Below are 18270 nucleotides of genomic sequence, written 5' to 3' on the forward strand. Positions count from 1 at the left end.
AAGAGCCGCTTCCGTGGAGACGCTCTCGTCCTTCTCCTCCAGTCTGTTCACGTGCTGAGTTACACTGGGTGACATTCTGAGGTTAGACCAGGCTGTGCTCTTGATCGACACACCCTTCAGGCCACCCCCCCATTAGTTTGGAGGCTACACGCGCTTTCTAGGCTTTTAGTGGATGAAGAGCTACAGCCTGATGGACCCAAACCCAAACTCTCTGCTTCCTCCATTCCTCCGAATGCTCCCTTCGTTTTCCTTCTAGGCCCGCAGACGCCGTCTTGTTCGTGGGGCTTCTCCGACTGCTCACGCGTCTGCACTGGCCTGTGCCCCAGGATCTTCTGTCTGGGATCGCGCTCCCTTTGCCAAAAGGATGGTCTCGAAAACTTCTTTAAAACGTCTCCTGGTGGCAAACTTCTGTCTTTCGCGTGTTTTACCTAAAAACTGACCTTTTAAATTGAAGAGCGACCCGAGGGCGTCGTCTTCACACGGCGACGCACCCAGATCAAGGACCACGGCGAGGCCAGGCTCGCCCGCCACCACGACCCCTTCCTCCCTGGGGGCTTCTAATGCCAGCGGCCGGCCTGCCTGTCCCACACCACGCCGGCTCCCGGGCCACCTGCTGGCCTCAGCCTTTAGGCCTCCAGGCGTTCCCACTGCACTGCCGGGCTCACGCGAACTGCTGGACCGCAGGGCGCTAGGCCCCACACGGACTCCCACCTTGCACACGTCACCGTGCACAGGCCGGAGCTCACGGCCATCGATCCCGCCAGTCTTTTACATCTTAGCGACCCTGAGGTGTCTCGTGGTGGCTTGGATCGGACCAGTGAGATCGAGCACTTTTTCAGATGTTTAGTGGTCACTTGTGGGTTTTCAAAGCATCTGTCGCGTGACAAAAATTCACTGCTCGTTAAATAATTCGTCAGCAAAGAGCGACGGGCACTTCTACCCTCGTCTCCAGAAATCATCACCATGGCTTCCCTCCTCCACCTGTCTGGTCCCTTTAGACACGGGTCTGTCTGTTCACCTTCGGATAACAGGGAACCTCACGACCTCGCGGACCCTGAGCCCGTGTCCTTTGTGGGCTAAAAACACGGACAACACCTGCCCCTTCTCTACCGGCGCCTTTGGATGAACCAGAGGCCCCCGCTGCCGGGCACGGCCGTTGCACGCGGAACTTCCACATCTGGTGACAGACACCTCTGGAGCTCCAGGGTCGTGCAGAGAGCACCATCGTTTGCCTGCCGGAAGTTTCGTGCCGGTCCTCTACGTGTGTCCCGCTCCCGCCACTGGTTTCTGTGTATGCTGCGAAGGGGGTCCCCGATCGCTGCCCTGTGGGGATCCGACTGACCCGGACACCGCCCGTGGACAACACTGCCCCTCCTCTGGGCTGCGTGGTGCCTCGGATGGCTCTGCCTCCAGGAGCCCGATCCCATGCTCAGGGTAACGCCACACCGCCCTTCAGAGTTGTTCAGTCCTTAGGACAGTCTTCTTGGCCCTTTGCATTTTCAAATACCTTCTCGAACAAGCTTGTCAATTTACACAAGAGTCCCCGTTTCGAGTTCAGCTGGAATTGCAGTGATCCACCATTTAGGGAAGAAAGGACACCTTGAAGCTTCTAATCAATCCACAGACGTGCCAAACACCTACATCTCTTAGGTTTCCTCCAAGAGTACTTTAGTTTCCTGTTACTTACCTTTTGTTAGTTTCCACATAACTTAAGTGTCCGAAACCCTGTGACAAGTAAGTCGTCAGGGGATCCCTGGGGGGCCCAGTCGGTTAAGCTTCCCACTCGGATTTCAGCTCAGGTCACGATCTCGAGGTCTGAGGGTCTGAGCCCCACCTCTTGGATCTGACCTCTGTCCCTCTGTCTCTGCCCCTTCAGCTCTCTCACTTCAGCCTTAAAGTAAAAAATATAAATAAATAAATCAATAAGCAAGTGATCGTTATTGATTGTTCCTGGTAGTAAGAATCAATTCTTGTACGTTGGGCACGCGGCCAGCAACCTTGCTAAACTTCTCTCCCTGCTTTCAATAGTTTTGCCTGTGAAGCTGCAATTCTTGCCATTTTCTTCACCTGTAACATCATCTCTGCAAACGGTGGCAGTTTTGTTTCTGGGTTTTCAAGCCCGGCACCCTTAAATCCCCTTTTCTGGCTAGTGTTGCAGCGTGGGGACCCCAGCAGTGTGGAGCAGCCGGTCCTGCCTCAATCCATCTCGGGGACAGAGCTTTCGACATTTCACAGTTAAGCAGGATGTCTGTCCCAGATTTCTCATTTGACTAGATTCAGAAAGTTCCTTTCTATTCCTGGTTTGCTAAAAGCACTCTTCCCTCTTAATCTTGAACAGGTATCAAATTGTACAAATGATTTTTCTGAGTTTATCAGGATCATGCTTTATCTCGTTAATGTGGTAAACTACATGCATTTTAAAAAATATACAAATCTGCATTCCTGAATCCCACCCACCTGGGCCATAATACGTTACCATTCAATATTAGCAGATCCAGCTCGTCCACCCTTTGTTGACGACTGTTGGGATTTTCAAGAGAAACACTGCTCTATAACCATCTCTCTTTCTCTTCCTCTCCCTCCCTCCCTCCCTCCTGTCCTTGTCAGGTTTTAGCACCAAGGTTATGCTGCCTCATGAAACAAGACGGGACACAAGCCTCTTCTGTTTCGTGAAAGAGTGTGTAACAGACTGCTTCTCTTTCTTAAGCATCCGGAAACACCGCCGAGCGCAGTCACACGCGCCCGGAGTTGTCCTTGTGACGACACTTTAAGCTGTACGTGCGAGTCCACGGAGACGGGAGCTACTAAGCGGCATCAGCACGGGGGCTTCTGGCGTCGTCCCCTCCCGGAAACATCAGGTTGACCACCCACCCACACAGGAGAACATCTTGGCAAGCGTGAAGGAGCCTGGGTGAAGGGCCGGAGCGCCCGGGTGGAGCGCAGCTCAGACAAGACCATTTCGCATCATCCCCAGCACAGGCACAGACACAGACGTGCTCCCGGGGGCAGGGGCATCTGGTCTGTGCCCGAGTGCCCCACAGACTCCAGGGCTGGCCCGCCGTGAACTCAGGGTCCAGACCTGACCCTGCACCCCGAGGCACCAGGCCGCCTACCCGAGGACTCCAGCGGCAAGCCCACCCACCACAACCCGCCAGACGGCTCACCGCGGTTCCTGGACGGGCTGCCTGTGAAGGCTTCCCTGCCAGAGCCCATCTGTACCGACCAGAACGGGTGCCCGCTTCTCGAAACGTCGAGATGTCAACACAAGGCCACGGGATCACAACAATCAAGGAAACACGACACCTCAAAAGGAAACCAATAAAACGACAACGAGTGGCCCCAAAGAAAGGGAGATCCATGAAATGTCTGAAAAGAATTCAGAATAATGCTTTTAAAGAAACACAATAAGGGGCGCCTGGGTGGCGCAGTCGGTTAAGCGTCTGACTTCAGCCAGGTCACGATCTCGTGGTCCGTGAGTTCGACCCCGCGTTGGGCTCTGGGCTGACGGCTCAGAGCCTGGAGCCTGTTTCCGATTGTGTGTCTCCCTCTCTCTCTGACCCTCCCCCGTTCATGCTCTGTCTCTTTCTGTCCCAAATATAAATAAAAAACGTTGAAAAAAAAATTAAAAAAAAAAACGCAATAAACAAGAAAACACAGACAACTGAATGAAATTAGGACACAACGTGTGAACAAAATAAGAATGGAGTCCAGAAAAGAAATAGAAAACATTTTATTTTTTAAACCAGAAACCCCAGAGCACCTGGGAGGCTCGTGGGTTCAGCGTCCGACTTCGGCTCAGGTCATGATCTCACAGTTCGTGGGGTCGAGCCCCGCGTCAGACTCTGTGCTGACAGCTCAGACAGAGCCTGGAGCCCGCCTCGGATTCTGTGTCTCCCTCTCTCTCTGCCCCTCCCCTTCACGCTCTGTCTCTGTCTCTCTCAAAGATAAATAAAAGCATCATTTACAAAACAGTAATAAAAAATAGATAAAAACCAGAAACCTTGAGGCTCAAGAATACCGTGACTAAAAGACTCAGCAGAGACTCGGAGCAGGCGGAAGAGAGAAGAGGCAGCGGCGAACCAGAAGGCATGTCCCTTGAAGCATCCGCAAGGGAACAAACAGGAAGGGGAAAGACAACGCATGAAGGAACGCAACGTGAGTTACAGGAGAACGTCCAGACAGTGTGCACGTTGCTGGAGTCCCAGGAGAGGAGGGCAGAGAGCTCAGTTCAAGAAACACAAGTTCACGAAGCTCAAGCCCCTCTCCCCACCCCCCCACCCCTGATTCCAACCCCAAGCTACCTTCCCCAGGATACACGATAACACGAGTCCCCAAAACCACAGGGAAAAGAGAGGTTTTTAAAAGCAGCCAGACAAGAACAATTGCTTGCACACAGGGAACCCACACAGGCTGTCTGCAGACACGAAGGATGTCAGAAACCAGCAGGCTGATGCACGCAAGACGCCGAGAGAAAAAAGCTGCCAACCACAACACCCAGCAGAGGTGTCGCTCGGAAACGAGGGGGATAAAGCCATTCCAGAGAACGTATGTGGGGGCAGCCTCACCACGAGCCTGCCTTGCGAGAAGAACTGAGATGCAAAGAGGCTGATTACTGACACGAAAACAGACCAACGTACAGAAGACGCTGAGGCAGGTGAGGACGTGGTCAAGTTCACAACACTCTAACACACGTACGCCGATGCGTTCATCACTAACACTAGCATAAGCGTTAAAGGACGTAAGTATTAAAAATAGCTACGCTAATTTGTCAATGAATACACGATATAAAAACATGTGAACTGTGACATCAAAAATGTAAAAGGGTATTTTTTTCGTGTGATTGAGATCATCAGCTTTAAAAAGACTTTTTTATTTAAAAAATGTTTTTTAACATTTTTACTTATTTTTGAGAGAAAGAGAGAGTGTGAGCACGGGAGGGGCAGACAGAGAGGGAGACAGAGAATCCGAAGCAGGCTCCGGGCTCCGAGCCGTCAGCACCGAGCCCGACGCGGGGCTCGAACCCACCGACCGTGAGATCGTGACCTGAGCTGAAGTCAGACACTCAACCGACTGAGCCACCCACACGCCCCTAAAGAGACTATCATAAAGTGTTAAGGTAGCCTCATGCTAACAGCAAAGCAAAACCCCAGAGAAGATACGTAAAAGATGGTGGAAATGGCATCAGAGCACAGCACCTGCAGAAAATCATCACTCCACGAAGGAAGACAGTAAGAGAGGAAGGAAGGAACAAGGAAGCTAGAAGGCAGTGGAAACTATGAATGAAATGGCACCAGTTATTCTTAGAATAATTACTTTTAGTATATATGGATTAAATTATCCAATCAAAAAGGCAGAGACTAGACGAATGGGTTAAAAAAAACGAAGACTCAAGTGCGCGCGGTCTACAAAGAGACTTGCTTCAGCTTTAAGAACACACACAGGTTCAAAGTGAAGGGACAGAAAAGATATTCCGTGCCAGTGGAAAATAAAAGACAGCAGGAGCAGCTATCCTTACGTTAAAAAAAAAAAAAAAAAAAAAAAGACTTCAAGTCCAAAACTGTAACGAGACAAAGAAGGTAACTATGCAATAACAAAAGGGTTAATTCGTTCCCCAATACACTAAAAGGATATGGCAGGATATATACATGCACATACAGTGGGTGGTGCTGTTTTTTCGAAAAGATAAACAAAACGGACAAACCTTTCGCTAGACTAAGAAGAAAGGAGAGAGACTCAAACAAAATTGGAAATGCAAAGGATCCTAGGAGATTAGCATGAGCAATTATGTGCCTACCAACTAGATGACCCAGCAGAAACGGATACATTCCTAGAAACATACGGCTTGCCACAGCTTGATTTATTTCTTAAATCATGAAGAAATAAAATGTGAACAGACCAGGAACAAGGACATTAAATAGTCATCAAAACCTTCCCAACGCAGAGAAGCCCAAGCCAGATGGCTACGCTGATGAATTCTTCCAAACATTTAAAGAATTTACGCCAATCCTCCTCAACCTCTTCCAGAAAACTTGAGAGGACACGCCCAAACTCATTTTACAAGGCCAGCATTACCCTGATATCAAAGCCAGATGAAGAGACAAGCAAAGTATAAGCCGATATGCCCGATGATTGTAGATGTGAAAATTCTCAACACAAGAACCAGCAGATCCTACACCATGATCAAGTGGGAGTCATTCCTGGGATGTGCGGAGGATTCAATACACATCAGTCAATAAGCATGACCTACCTCGCTAATAAAATGTAGAATAGAAACTGTACGATCACCTCAGTAGACGCAGAAAAGGCATGCGGCAAATTCCAACGCCCTTTCATGATAAAAACCGTCTCCACAAATAAGGTATAGAAGGAACACACTTCGTCCTAATGAAGGCTGTGTATGACAAGCCCAGAGCTAACATCATCCCTAGTGGTAAAAGGCTGAAAGCTTATCGTCTAAGATCAGGAACAAGGCAAGATGCCTCCTTTTTTTTCTTCCAGCTTTACTGAAAAATAATTGATAGACACACATCGTTATACAAGTTGAACGCATACAGCGTGATGGCTTGATTTACATATATCGTGGAAGAATTACCATAACAGGTTCATCTAACATCCACCTTCTCACATAAATACAAAAAAAAGAAGAAGAAAAAGAAAAAGGGGACAAATTTCAGAACTCTCAGGATTTACTCTCCTAGCTGTCGCGTATGTCGTAAAGTAGTGGTAACTATAGTCGTCATGTTGTTCGTTACATCCCTAGTACTCGCTTGCTTTATAGCCGGAAGTTTGGACCTTTTGACCGTCTTCCTCCAGTTTCCCCTCCCTTCCCCGCCCCCACCTGGTAACCACAAGTCTCATCTCTTTTTCTAGGAGTTTGGCCTTTCGTTTGTTTTAGATTCCACATACAAGTGATACCATACGGTGTCTTTCTCGGACTCATTTTACTTAGCCTAATTCCTTCAAGGTCCATCCGTGTTGTTGCAAGTGGTAGGTTTCTTTTTTTCTACAAGAGAATGAATTTCCACGGTGGACATAATACCACATCTTCTTTACCCATTCGTCTACCCGTGGACACTTAGGTTGCCGCTAGGTCTTGATGATTGTAAACAATGCTGCTATGAACGTAGGGGTGCAGATACCTTTTTGAGTTAGTGTTTTTGTTTCCCTTGGATATATTCCCATAAATGGAATCGCTGAATCATATGCTGGTTCTGGTTTTCTAATCGCTCTCGCCAGTACTGTGTCGAATAAAAGCGGCAAGAATACTCACTGGAGAAAAGACCACCTCTACCGTAAGTGGTATTGGGGTAATTAGGTATTCACGTGCAAAAGAATCAAACTGGACCCACATTTTACACCACTCGCAAAAACTAACTTGAAATTAATTAAAGACTTAAATGTAAGACCTGAAACCATGAACTCCTAGAAGGAAACACAGGAACAAAGCTCCTTGACACGGGTCTCAGAAACGGTGGTCTGGACAGACGCTCGCAGCACAGGCGACGAGATAAAACATAACCGGTGGGACCAGGGACCACATTCAACTAAAAAGCTTTCGCCCAGCATTAAGGAATCACCAACAAAGTGGAAAGACAAGCTACAGGATGAGAAAAAAACATCTGCAAAGCAGGTTATCTGATGAGGAGTTAGTATCAAAACACATAAAGAATTCACACAATTTGACAGCAAAAAAAAAAAGGATAACCCAATTAAAAAAATGGACAAAGGACCTGAACAGACATTCCTCCAAAGAAGATCTACAAAAGGTCCACAGGCACATGGAAAGACCCTCATGCTCGCTGGACAACAGGGAAACGCAAACCAAAACCACAGCTGTCAACACGGCCATCGCCAAAAAGACGAGAGAGAACGCTGACGAGGGTGTGGAGAAAAGGGAGCCCTTGTGCTCTGCGGGTGGGACCGCAAAGTGGTGCCGCCGCTCAGGAAAACAGTACGGAGGTTCCTCAAGAACGTAGAAAAGAAATGATTGTAGGGCCCAGGAGCCCCAGTTCTGGGAACGTATCAGAAGGAAATATAAACCTTTTCTAAACCAACTCACAATTCTCAACGTGTTGCACAAGTTTTGACATGTCAACCTGCCATTTTTAATTGGTAATTAAAAATACCGATTTCCATTTATGTGACCCACGGGTGATTTTAAAAGCACATTACTTAATCTGCAAACCTTTGCACACATACTCCTTTCCTCTCATTAACTTTTAACTTAATCCCACGTGGTCAGAGAATTGCAGGCGGCAGGATCTCAGTCCTGGGCGGTCTGTAGAGACCTTCTTTATGGTCTGGCACACGGGCAGACTGCGCACTCTTCGACCGCTGGACGCAGCGCTCTGCCGTCAGCTCGGCTGAGTTTCTTCAGCACGTTGGTCAGATATCCCACGCCTAACACTTCCTCTATACTGCGTTTCTTAAATGTTTGTCAAGGATATTAAGCCTAGCATCTTAAAACCGTACAGGATCTTGATGCTTTGTCTCCAGGGCAATAAAAAGGGGCTTTAAAAGTTTAGCTCCTTCCTGCCTGTCCCAACTTACAAGGCAATTTTCTCCAGTATTTTATCGTGTTTGAAAATTTCAATGTCAGACGGTTTTAGGCAGGGCACTTAGACATTATCTGTGTTTATTACCGTTTGTGCCTCCTCCTGGATCTACATTCTTGCTCTTGAAGAAAATTCCTTGCAATTTCCTTTATGGGAGGGATCATCTGTAGGTAATACCTTCATTTTGTTTATGAGAGGTTTTTGAAATGCCATCCAATTCTTTAATGGCTTTGAGATATAATTGATACGCCAATAATTTCACCCTTTTACGTGTATATTTCAGTGACTTTTGGTGTATTTACAGAGCTGGGCCAACATCACCACTGAATTCCAAAACCTTCTCATCACCCCACACAAAAGCCCGCCCCCACGAGCAGTCACTGCCCATCTCTCCCCTCCGCGGCCCCTGCACCCAGTGATCTGCTTCTGCTGCCTCTACTGACTGGCCTGTTCGAAACGGTTCACAGAAACGAGGTCCTGTGATGTGTGGCCTACTGTGTCTGGCTTCTTTCACTCAGGAGGATGTTTTTGAGGCTCGCCTGTGTTATAACCCATGTCCGACCCTCATTCCTTTTTATGGCCAAATAAAATTCATTTTGTGTGTGGCCAGGTCACATTCAGCTTACCCACTCATCTGCCGAGAGACACGTGGCTGTCTCCACTGTTGGGCCGTGAGCAATGACACCACGGCGACCATTTGTGAACATGTTTTTACGTGTGGCCGTGTGCTTTCAATTCTCTTGGGTGTACGAACGCCGTACCCCTGCACGGACACGCCGGGACCGATGGCGACTGTCCCCAGTATCCCTGAACGACATTCAGTTTTAGTGAACGCTCAATTTGGCGTCGAGAAGTTCTTTCTCTCAGTGCCCTGCTGACAGTGCCTGTGCTCCCGACTTCAGTGGGCGTGGAGAGGTGGCCCGTGCTGCTGCTGGGAGCCACCCCACCGCGGGGGGATGTCCTTTCTCTCCGGCTGCTTTCAGAGTGAGCTCTGCCTTTAACCATGTGTGGGCATGCAAGCATTAGCTTCCTTTTACTTCTCCTTGGGATCTGCTCTGTGTCCGGAATCCCGTAAACGTCATCTTTCTCCCATAACCTCCTTCCGGGATTGCAGACGCATGAACGGGATCTTCCTCCAGCCTTGTGGAGCCGGTCCTCTCTCCCGTTCCCATCTGCGGGAGGATGGCCCCTCCCAGGGACTGTCCTCACCCCCACGGTGCTCTGCTCCTCCCTGGAGGGTGGATGGAGGCGTGGCACGCGGAGGCACCGCCCCGCTCCCGGGAGCTGCTGCCTGAGCCCGCCTTCACCCCTTAGCAGGTGCTGGTCTAAACTACCCGGCGCAGCAACCCCCAACGGGGTGGTGTGGGAGATACCAACTGTTTGAGATGACAACTTGGAGCGCGCCCGAGTAGGTGAACACAACTTCCTGGTGGGAATCTCCCGGAGCCGCCAGGGTAACTGCCAGAACAGAGGGGACCGAGCGGCCCAGACACTGCCGGGGACACGTCATGCGAAGCACCTCTGGGACTTCGGTTTTGGAACTATCTTTCTTCTTAAAATATAGACACTAATGCATGCTTCTTTGGGTGTGAGTTTCCCTAAGGATCCCCAGAGCTGTAACTCCGTACAGCTGGGAGAGGCCCGTGTCATTCACCAGCACAGTCTGCCTGCGGAAACTCCCCCAATACCGAGACAGGCTCACGCTGTCCCGAGGGGCACCCGTGTTCGAGAGGGGGCGTGCAATGGCGCGGTGCTTGGCATCTGGGGAAGCCATTCCCGGGCCCCATTACACCGGACTGCAAGTAACAGCCACGACCCTTTCTTTGACAAGGACCCTGCCTCCAGCGTCAGCACGGCGGAAAGGGCCGATCGGGTGACTTCCCAAGCACCCGCCAGGAATGAGGCCAGCCTCAGGGTGAACCACCTCTCAAGAGGAAATGATACAAAGCTGCTGTGGTCATAAATACATTTTATTTCATTAGAAATGCATAATTAACAGTTTTGAGAGCACTTCCCCCTAGAAAAGTAGGTAAGCAATATTTCCATCAAAATCGTTAGTTGTCTTCTGCAAATACCTATTTTCGTTACACTGAACAGAGCACACAGCAAAAGGCTTCTGCTACTCCACTTTTTTTTTCAATTTTCTTTTTTGTTATAAACACCATAGCAAATTAAAAAAGCTGTTTGAACGGAGAAAAATATCGTAGTTCTTGATTTTCCGCACGTACTCGATGCAACGCACGCTGTGCTTCCCCACTCTTCTCTAGACGCCGACAGTGGGACAAAAAGTAAGGGTCTTCCGGCAGGGGCAGCGGCCGTTACTGTCACCTTGTATGCATTGGGACACTCTCCCCGGCGGGTGAGGCTTTCAGATGCACTCGAACAGAGCATGTGCAGTCACCTCCGTGCAAAGCCATGGGACCAGGGCGCGTGGAGAACAGGGTGGCTGGCCGGGGCCAGCGCTGAGCACGGCAGCGGCTCTGTCTTAGGTTCTGTTGTGGGTGGGTGGCCCGGCCCGCCTACTGGATCTGGATCGCTCCATGCTCAAGCTGCATTTCAGGCTGCAGGGTGGGCTGCAGGGTCTCAGCCGTCTGCAAGAGGGGAGAGAGGAGGGCTTTCTATAAAAGTACCCACCAATGCAAGCCCGGGTCACATCCAGGTCACTCACAGGTCACAGAACACCAATGGCTCTCGCGCATGGAACAAACACACACAACAGGGCTAGAGAGGGCCAAGAGTCATAGGTTCACCGCTCTGGGAGAAGACCCTCCCAGGGGCCGTGGCCCCTCTTTACCCACCGACCCTCCCCACACGTGCTCTGTGGCCCAACGAGGTTCTGTGCTAATTTCCCGGTCCCACCCCTGCGCATCACTGGGGAATGCCTTTAGAGTACTTAACCCGTCCCATTTACCTAGAATTTCGGTCACCATTTTGCCTTCTTATAAAAACTGCTCCAACGTTCCAGAAAACGTTTCAGGGGCAGTCACCTTTCTCTCCTTAACGAGAGAAGTTCTAATCAATGATCTACAGATATTAAAAGGACCTGAAGTGCATATTCACAGTTTTAAGATAAAGGGAAAAATACGACTTGGAGTAAGTCACCAATCATCCAGCTCAATCATCCCGAACAAGCCCCGAAACAGAGAATAACTGGGTTTTTCCTTCAGGCTCCCCTACGCCGTTGGCCAAAGGCAACGTCACAAAGATCGGACCCTCAGAGGTGGGTTTCCGGCTGCCCTGGCAGGAAACTTGGTTGCAGAGGCCAGGCATGGGGGTGTGAAGGAAGAAAGAGGCAGACAGCCACGGATGCTGGCGGGCAGGAGCCCCCTGCAGCTCTTACCACAGACTAACGCTTCAGTTTTGAAATCTGAATATCAAATGACATTGCACGCGGTGCGTCCTGAAAGCGGGGAGGGGCCCTTGCAGTGGAAGGACGTGGCGCAGGCATGAGCCCCACGGCCCACGGAGCCCAGGACTGAGGGCGGGCAAGAACGGCCAGAGCACGAACCTGCGAGGCACAGCGGAGGCCACCACACATCTCTGGGAAATTTCTGGGAAAGTGGACTCAGCCGTGTTGGCGGCTGCAGGCAGAGGAGGCAGGGTGGGTTACAGGCCGGGCAGAGAGGCCCCTGTGGGAGCGAGAGTGCTTCCCCACCCTTGAAAAACCAGAAAGGCAGCTTTGGACCCAGGCAAACAGAAGGCAGAGCACAGATGAGGTGGGGACCTGCCTGGGATTCAGGGACACCCCCGCTCTGATGAGGACCCCTCCCTTCTCCTGTGTTCTCAAAACGCAGCACCAGACCTGTGTCTCGGGCAGGAAACGTAGAGAAAGAGCTCCAAGCAGACGAGTCAGAACTTTCGAGACGTTTGAGGGGACGGAGGCAGCGGGGAGCCCTGGGCACCCACAAAGGTGAGAACTCGGGCACCTGCCTGGGCACAGGCACTCACTGCCCTTCCTACTGGCTGCTCCACGGGGCCAGTGCCCTGGCCTCCTGCCCAAGAGAAGCCCATCCTCTCAGCAGCTTGACGGCTCTTACAGCCCCTGGGGGGCTCCTGGGGGACTCTCATCTCTTCCAGGAGCGAGTCCGGGTATGCGACCCCGTTCTGATGGGCAAACCCGAACCGAGAGGAAACCTACAGGAGTGGAGGCCTTGGTGCTGATGAAGAAACAGGAGCCCTTTCCCTCTGCAGACGTGGTCGCGTCTGTGTGAGGCACCAGCGGGGCCACGGAAGGTGAGGGGACAGGAGCAGCGGGCTCCGGGGACATGCATGGGGGGCCGGGCCTGGGGCCACCCTGCTGCCGTGTGACCCACTGACTATTCAAGCCCATGCCGAGTGGGTTCTGCTACAGGGAAAACACCCCAGTGGGTGCCAGCCTCATTCTCTGGCCTGTTCTTATACACACACGCTAAGTGGGTCCTGAGACCGGCCGGGCAGGAATGTGGACCAAGAACACAGACAGGAAGCCCAGGGCGGCAAAGGGCGAAGATGGACACGGCCTTCCTCCACCCTGAAACGTGTCAAATGACCGTGGACCCGGGCCCGTGAGACAGCTCGGCACACGGCATCCCCGGTCTGCGGCGCACGCCGTGTGACCCTTCTGCAGCTGCTGGGCAGCGGGGAGGAGAACCACCTTCGTGCAATGACCCCGCTTACGGCCACACGGGGCATCACACGAGCCACCCGGCGTGGGACAAGGCGGGCCCGCAGGGGGCTCTCTCTTCCAGGACAAGTTAACGCTCAAACCACCGAGATGGGCCAGCCAGAGAGAACGCCACCTCATCCCCCAACGCCGTGGGCTCCCGGTCACGCCCAACCTTCTCGGTTCACGTCCAGGGCGGGGTGGGCCACTGCGGCCACCGCTGCACGAAAGCCACACTGGGCTGCGGTGGCCCCTCACGTGGGAGTGGCCGGGGTGGCCTGGTGGGTGGTGGGAACCGAGAGGCGGAGAGGCGGCGCCCTCTCCAGGAACCGCGTTTGCCAGCTGGGGCCTCGCCGCGCATTAGGAGGTAAAAAACTGAAGTCTCCCGAGAGCGCCTGGTCTACCCAGCCGGCCACCCGGTCACGAGGTCACCCCGAGCACCCTGGCTGGCTCCACTGAACTCCATTCCTCGGCAACCACCTCACGGGGCCGCAAGGAAAGCAGAGAAGAATTTGCCTTCCTGCCGAGAGCTGAGCACACGCACAGCACCGGCACGGGGCCCGAGCGGAGCGTGAGAGGGGAGAGGGCTGCGTGGAAATCCGGGGCCTCGGTTCCGCGCGTCAGAGGCCCGTGGCATCGAGACACACACCGCTCCTCAGTGCCGGGATGCAGGAGTACAGGAGCGGCCCAGAGGATGGCAGGGTGTACGAGAAGGCCAGCAGGAGCCGACCGGCCAACGCTCGGGGCAGACGGGAGTCCTGCGTCAGAGGTGATCTCGGCCTGGGCTCGGCAGGAAGGCCCGCGAGGTTTCAGAACACAGGCCACCCGCGGCCTGAGCTTTGTGTCAGCGACCCCCGCGGTCCGGGGACCCATCCTAGGTTACTCTCACAAACACACAGTCGCCCCATCGGATCGAGAGCATGCCGTCCCCTCGAGGGGGCCTCCAGCGGGCTCTTGGCCCTAGCGTGGGGGGCCCGGGCCTGGCTCCCCAGACCCAGGAGATCCGAGGAGAGGTCGTTCACGGTGTTCATCCGGCCAAGCGCACTCACCAGGGGGCAGCTCTATAAACGTGTCAAATCCCCAAGCAGCAGCCCCCTTATCTGACATCTCGGGACGTGTCCAGACCGTTTCCTGTGCTTCTAGGAGAGCGCGGAGACGAGTGGTTTCTGGGACGGGAGGTGGGGGCCGGGGAGCCAGCACTCAGCCCATCAGACGGTGCGTGGAGTACGCACAAACTGAGCGGAGGGAACCCTGGGCCCCAATGCCCGTGTGGCTCCCAGCGAGGCCTTTGGCTGCCACGCAGGAGGCGCCCAGGCGGGAGGCTGGAAACCAGGCCAGACGGGGTCCCTCAGGACCGAGTGAAGCACCATCCTGCATTTGTGCCACAGAGAAGAGCCACTGGGGACAAGGACCCACAACCCGCCCCTGGGAAAGGGTCAAGGCCAAGCCACAAAGGCCACAAAGGCAGAGCCTGTTGTCTGCACGAGTGCTGACCTCTGGGCCCTACCACTCTCAGAGCAGCAGCGAGACCTTGGTAAACAGGGACCCTCTCGTCCTGCAGTCCCTGGGAGCTGGCCCCGTGAGGTCAAGAGGCACAACCGGACGCTGGCCCCTGATCTTACAGATGAACACCTGGCAGCACGTGGGCCGGGAACCAAGCCCTCACCTTCATTGCTTCGGGCACTTACAAAAACTACCGCCCACGTCAGTGCCCGTGTCCAAGTCACGTGCCTTTCCTTGACAATGGACCTTGCTCGCGGGGGGGACATCGGAAGGAGAAACGCCCAGGCTGTGCTCAGAGCTGCAGAAGCCCCGGGACCTATCCAGACAGGGTGTGTGCTTCCATGAGGGGTGGGACCCACCTGAGCTGCAGCGGTGTGGTCAGTCACCGGAGCCAGCTGGACGTACTGGACCTGGATGTCGCTGCCCTGGAGAGGTGAGCCGTCCACCCCCGCGGCAGCAGGGTCGGAAGAGGCCACAGCTATCAGCTGGGCCCCCTGCAGCACCTGGAGAGACAAAGCAGACCCCGTCAGCACGGACACCGGTGCCACTCCGCCGTGACCACGTGAACCACGGGGGACGGGCCCAGGACCACACCGCGGGGCCCGTCTGTCTCGTGAATGACCCTGGAATGACATCCGACCGGCAACCCAGCGCCTGTATGGCGCGAGTGTGAGCATTGAGCGTGCGTGGCGTGACCGACTTGTGCAACGCGTGCAAGTGACCCCCTCAAGCACCCACACACTGGACACGAATGAGCTCAGGGACGGGGCCGAGGGTGCCGCGAGAGGGGCAAGGAGGCAGAGGGACATGGGACAGAGGCAGGAGCCCCGGACACCTCCCAGAAACCACTGCTCTTTGAGGTTCTTGGGGGCAGAACCTGAAGGCAGCCTGGAGGGGACAGAAAACGGCGGCACATCCTCGACCCACATCCGCCGGAAGCCCCCAGAGTACTCAAGAGCCAGGCACACAAAGAAACCGGGCAGCGGATGCCCGCAGTTATGAAGCAAAGCGGAGACGTGCCTGAGTCAGGGACCCCACAGCTGTGGGCGGTGCAGAGAAGGGCTCAGGGTGAGGAGCTGCCATCAGGAGGGAGGTCCGAGACGCTGATGGAGGGGAACCCCCCGGGGGACGGGAGACCCCGAGTCCCCGGGACACCCACTGCGGGCCGTGCCGACAGGAGGGGGCAGATGAGGCCCCGGGGGATGGGCTCTGGGTGACCCCACCACTTGTGAGCGACCCCACCCCCAGGCCCAATTCCCACCCCCCCCCCCCAACAGCTGGGCAGGTGGGCCACCGCCTCGCTGCCCCGCAGGCCAGACGGGGAGGTAGGGGTGAGGGCATCCGTGGCTTTGCATTCACGAGGGAGCTGCCGTGAACCGTGTGTGTTTATACCCGGGGTCGTATCCCACCCCCCTTCAAACGATGCGTCCACGGGATCACGGATGCTTGCCGGTGGTCCACAGCAGGGCGGGAATGACCGTGCCTCCCGACCGGCCCGACTGCCTCCTGCACCAGTGGTCAGAGCTGAGGAAGAGGGTGAGGGCACGGAGAGAGAGGAAGGGGCTGCTCAGCCCGGGAGAGGCGAACTCGGATACAGATCTCCAGCAGTCTGGATAAAAACACAGTCCGTGGTTTTTAAACGGCACTGTAGTTTTTGACGAGCAAAAGTTCTATTTCTGTAACGATGCGTCTGCCGCTGGAAAAACGCAGATGAGTTCAACTCTCAGAAAAGAAGACGGCAGATGGCTCTCAACTACCCCTCCTCGTGTGTCTTCAGAAACCACTTGCAGGCAGTGTCGTGTTCTAATACCAGCCAGCTGTGCCAGGAAGATGAACCCCCCAGATCCTAACCCTAACCCTAACCACGTCCTAGATGTGGCAGAGGCACCTGCAGGCAGGACAAAGGTGAGGACACGGAGACAGGGAGTGTCCTGCGGCAACAGGTGGGCCCCAAGTCACACACCACGTTTCCCAGCTGCGGAGGGGCAGAGAGGGGCCAACCGCTGGCTTGGAGGACGGGGGACGGGGGACGAGGACGGGCCACCCGCCAAGGGTGCGGCAGGCCTGGAGGCTGGGGCAGACAGGAAACGATTCGCCCCTGGGGCCTCTGGGAGGAGCCAGCCCCGTGACAGTCTGACCGCAGCCCCGTGAGCCCACACTGGGCTTGTTGACCTCCAGACCGTGAGAGAACGAGCCTCCGGCGTGAGCCTGCAAGCGTGTGCTCACCGGTCACCGCAGCCACACTCGCACGACACGCCGGCCTCTCCTCGGCCGTCTCCTTCCAAGGAGCTGGCCTCCCACTTCCAAGGGCTGACCCAACAACGACGACGGCGCCTCTTCCACCATAATCATGAGCCATTTGTACCAACGAGCGTTTGAAAGAAGGGTGTGAAAAAACCAGAGAAAACCAAAGACCCCATAGCATTCACGTTTTCTCTTCCTGGGACTTACTCTCCACCAGATTGCTCACGGTCAGAGAGAGGACCCGGTCCTGCTGAGCTCCGTACCTCCACCCCCCACGTAGCAGGGGTGGCCCCCACTCCCTCTCCTCTAACTGGCGGAGTCACGCGAACAGGTGTGTGGCTCAGGGGAGGGCTCGCCCAGGGGCGGCAACTCGGCCTCACGACGGCTAGACCAGAACGGGAAAAAGACGAAAAGCACTTGGTGGTAAGTTCTCAAAGCTGCACAGACACTTACGGTGTCCTCGGTGCCCTTCGGTGGGGGGAGAAGGCGGGAGGAGGGGCCGGAGCGGGGGACCCGTGCAGCGAAGCCAGCCCCACTTAGCATGGTTTTGCTGCACCCCGGACTGAACTTAAAAACCACACAACGTTTTGAAACCCGGGAGCTAAAGCATGAGGTAACGCAGTCACCACTGCGCGATACAAAAGATCCCTGAATACGCCGGTTTAGGGTCAGATCGTCAACTATGTTTTCATGAAAGCCGCGCAGTCGTGGGGCCGTTTCCAGGCGAGGCTCTGTCTGACTCTGGCCCTGGCCGTGAGCCACCACCCCTACGATGGAGGGCAGGTTACGGTTTCCTGAGGGTGAACTGTTCCCTGTCAGCACTGCCAACGAGGTGACTTTTCACACGAGCCATACGATTGAGTAAATCGCAAGAACTGGAACGTCAGAAACCGCAGCATCGAATGTGCTTCCTTATGGTATTGAAGGAGGCACATCCCCAGCCTGGCTGGTGAGTGAAAGAAAAGACAGGAAAACGTTTCCACCTGAGACTTCATTCCAAACACCACACATCCTCAACGTGCCCGCACTGGTGGCTCTTGACGGCTGAGTCGGGAATGAATCCAAGTCAACGCGCACAGGACTGGCGGGAAAGGCCTTCCGGGCACTTAGCGACCTGCCCTTGCTCACCACGGGGACCTCAAAGCCAAGGGCTGGGGACGTGGCCGGAAGGGGGTGCCGCGCTGCCCCAGGAGAAAGGGAGGCGGCAAGAGCCCCACAGGGGGACAACTTCTCTGGGGACCACAGGGGACGGAAAGGCTGCTGGGGGGCTGTGTCAGGAGCCGGGCTGGCTGTGGAGGAAGCTGTGCGGGGAGGCTCCACTGAGAC

At 54.4% G+C, this 18270-nt stretch overlaps 1 protein-coding gene across 12 annotated transcripts in view; it reads right to left on the minus strand.

Annotated features, from left to right (window-relative positions):
- BANP (BTG3 associated nuclear protein) overlaps positions 1-18270 on the minus strand; it is a 249276-nt gene that overhangs the window by 127057 nt on the left and 103949 nt on the right. For 9 of the 12 annotated variants that reach the window (XM_053210470.1, XM_053210463.1, XM_053210472.1 and 6 more), the window contains one exon: positions 15060-15203. In XM_053210470.1, the coding sequence (XP_053066445.1) occupies positions 15060-15203 (144 nt within the window). Of the gene's footprint in view, positions 1-10507; positions 11147-15059; positions 15204-18270 lie in introns of those variants that run through there. The other 3 variants (XM_027076389.2, XM_027076386.2, XM_027076391.2) reach the window with 1 other exon arrangement.

Source organism: Acinonyx jubatus, chromosome E2 (assembly GCF_027475565.1).
Source record: "Acinonyx jubatus isolate Ajub_Pintada_27869175 chromosome E2, VMU_Ajub_asm_v1.0, whole genome shotgun sequence".
Classification (NCBI taxonomy): Eukaryota; Metazoa; Chordata; class Mammalia; order Carnivora; family Felidae; genus Acinonyx; species Acinonyx jubatus.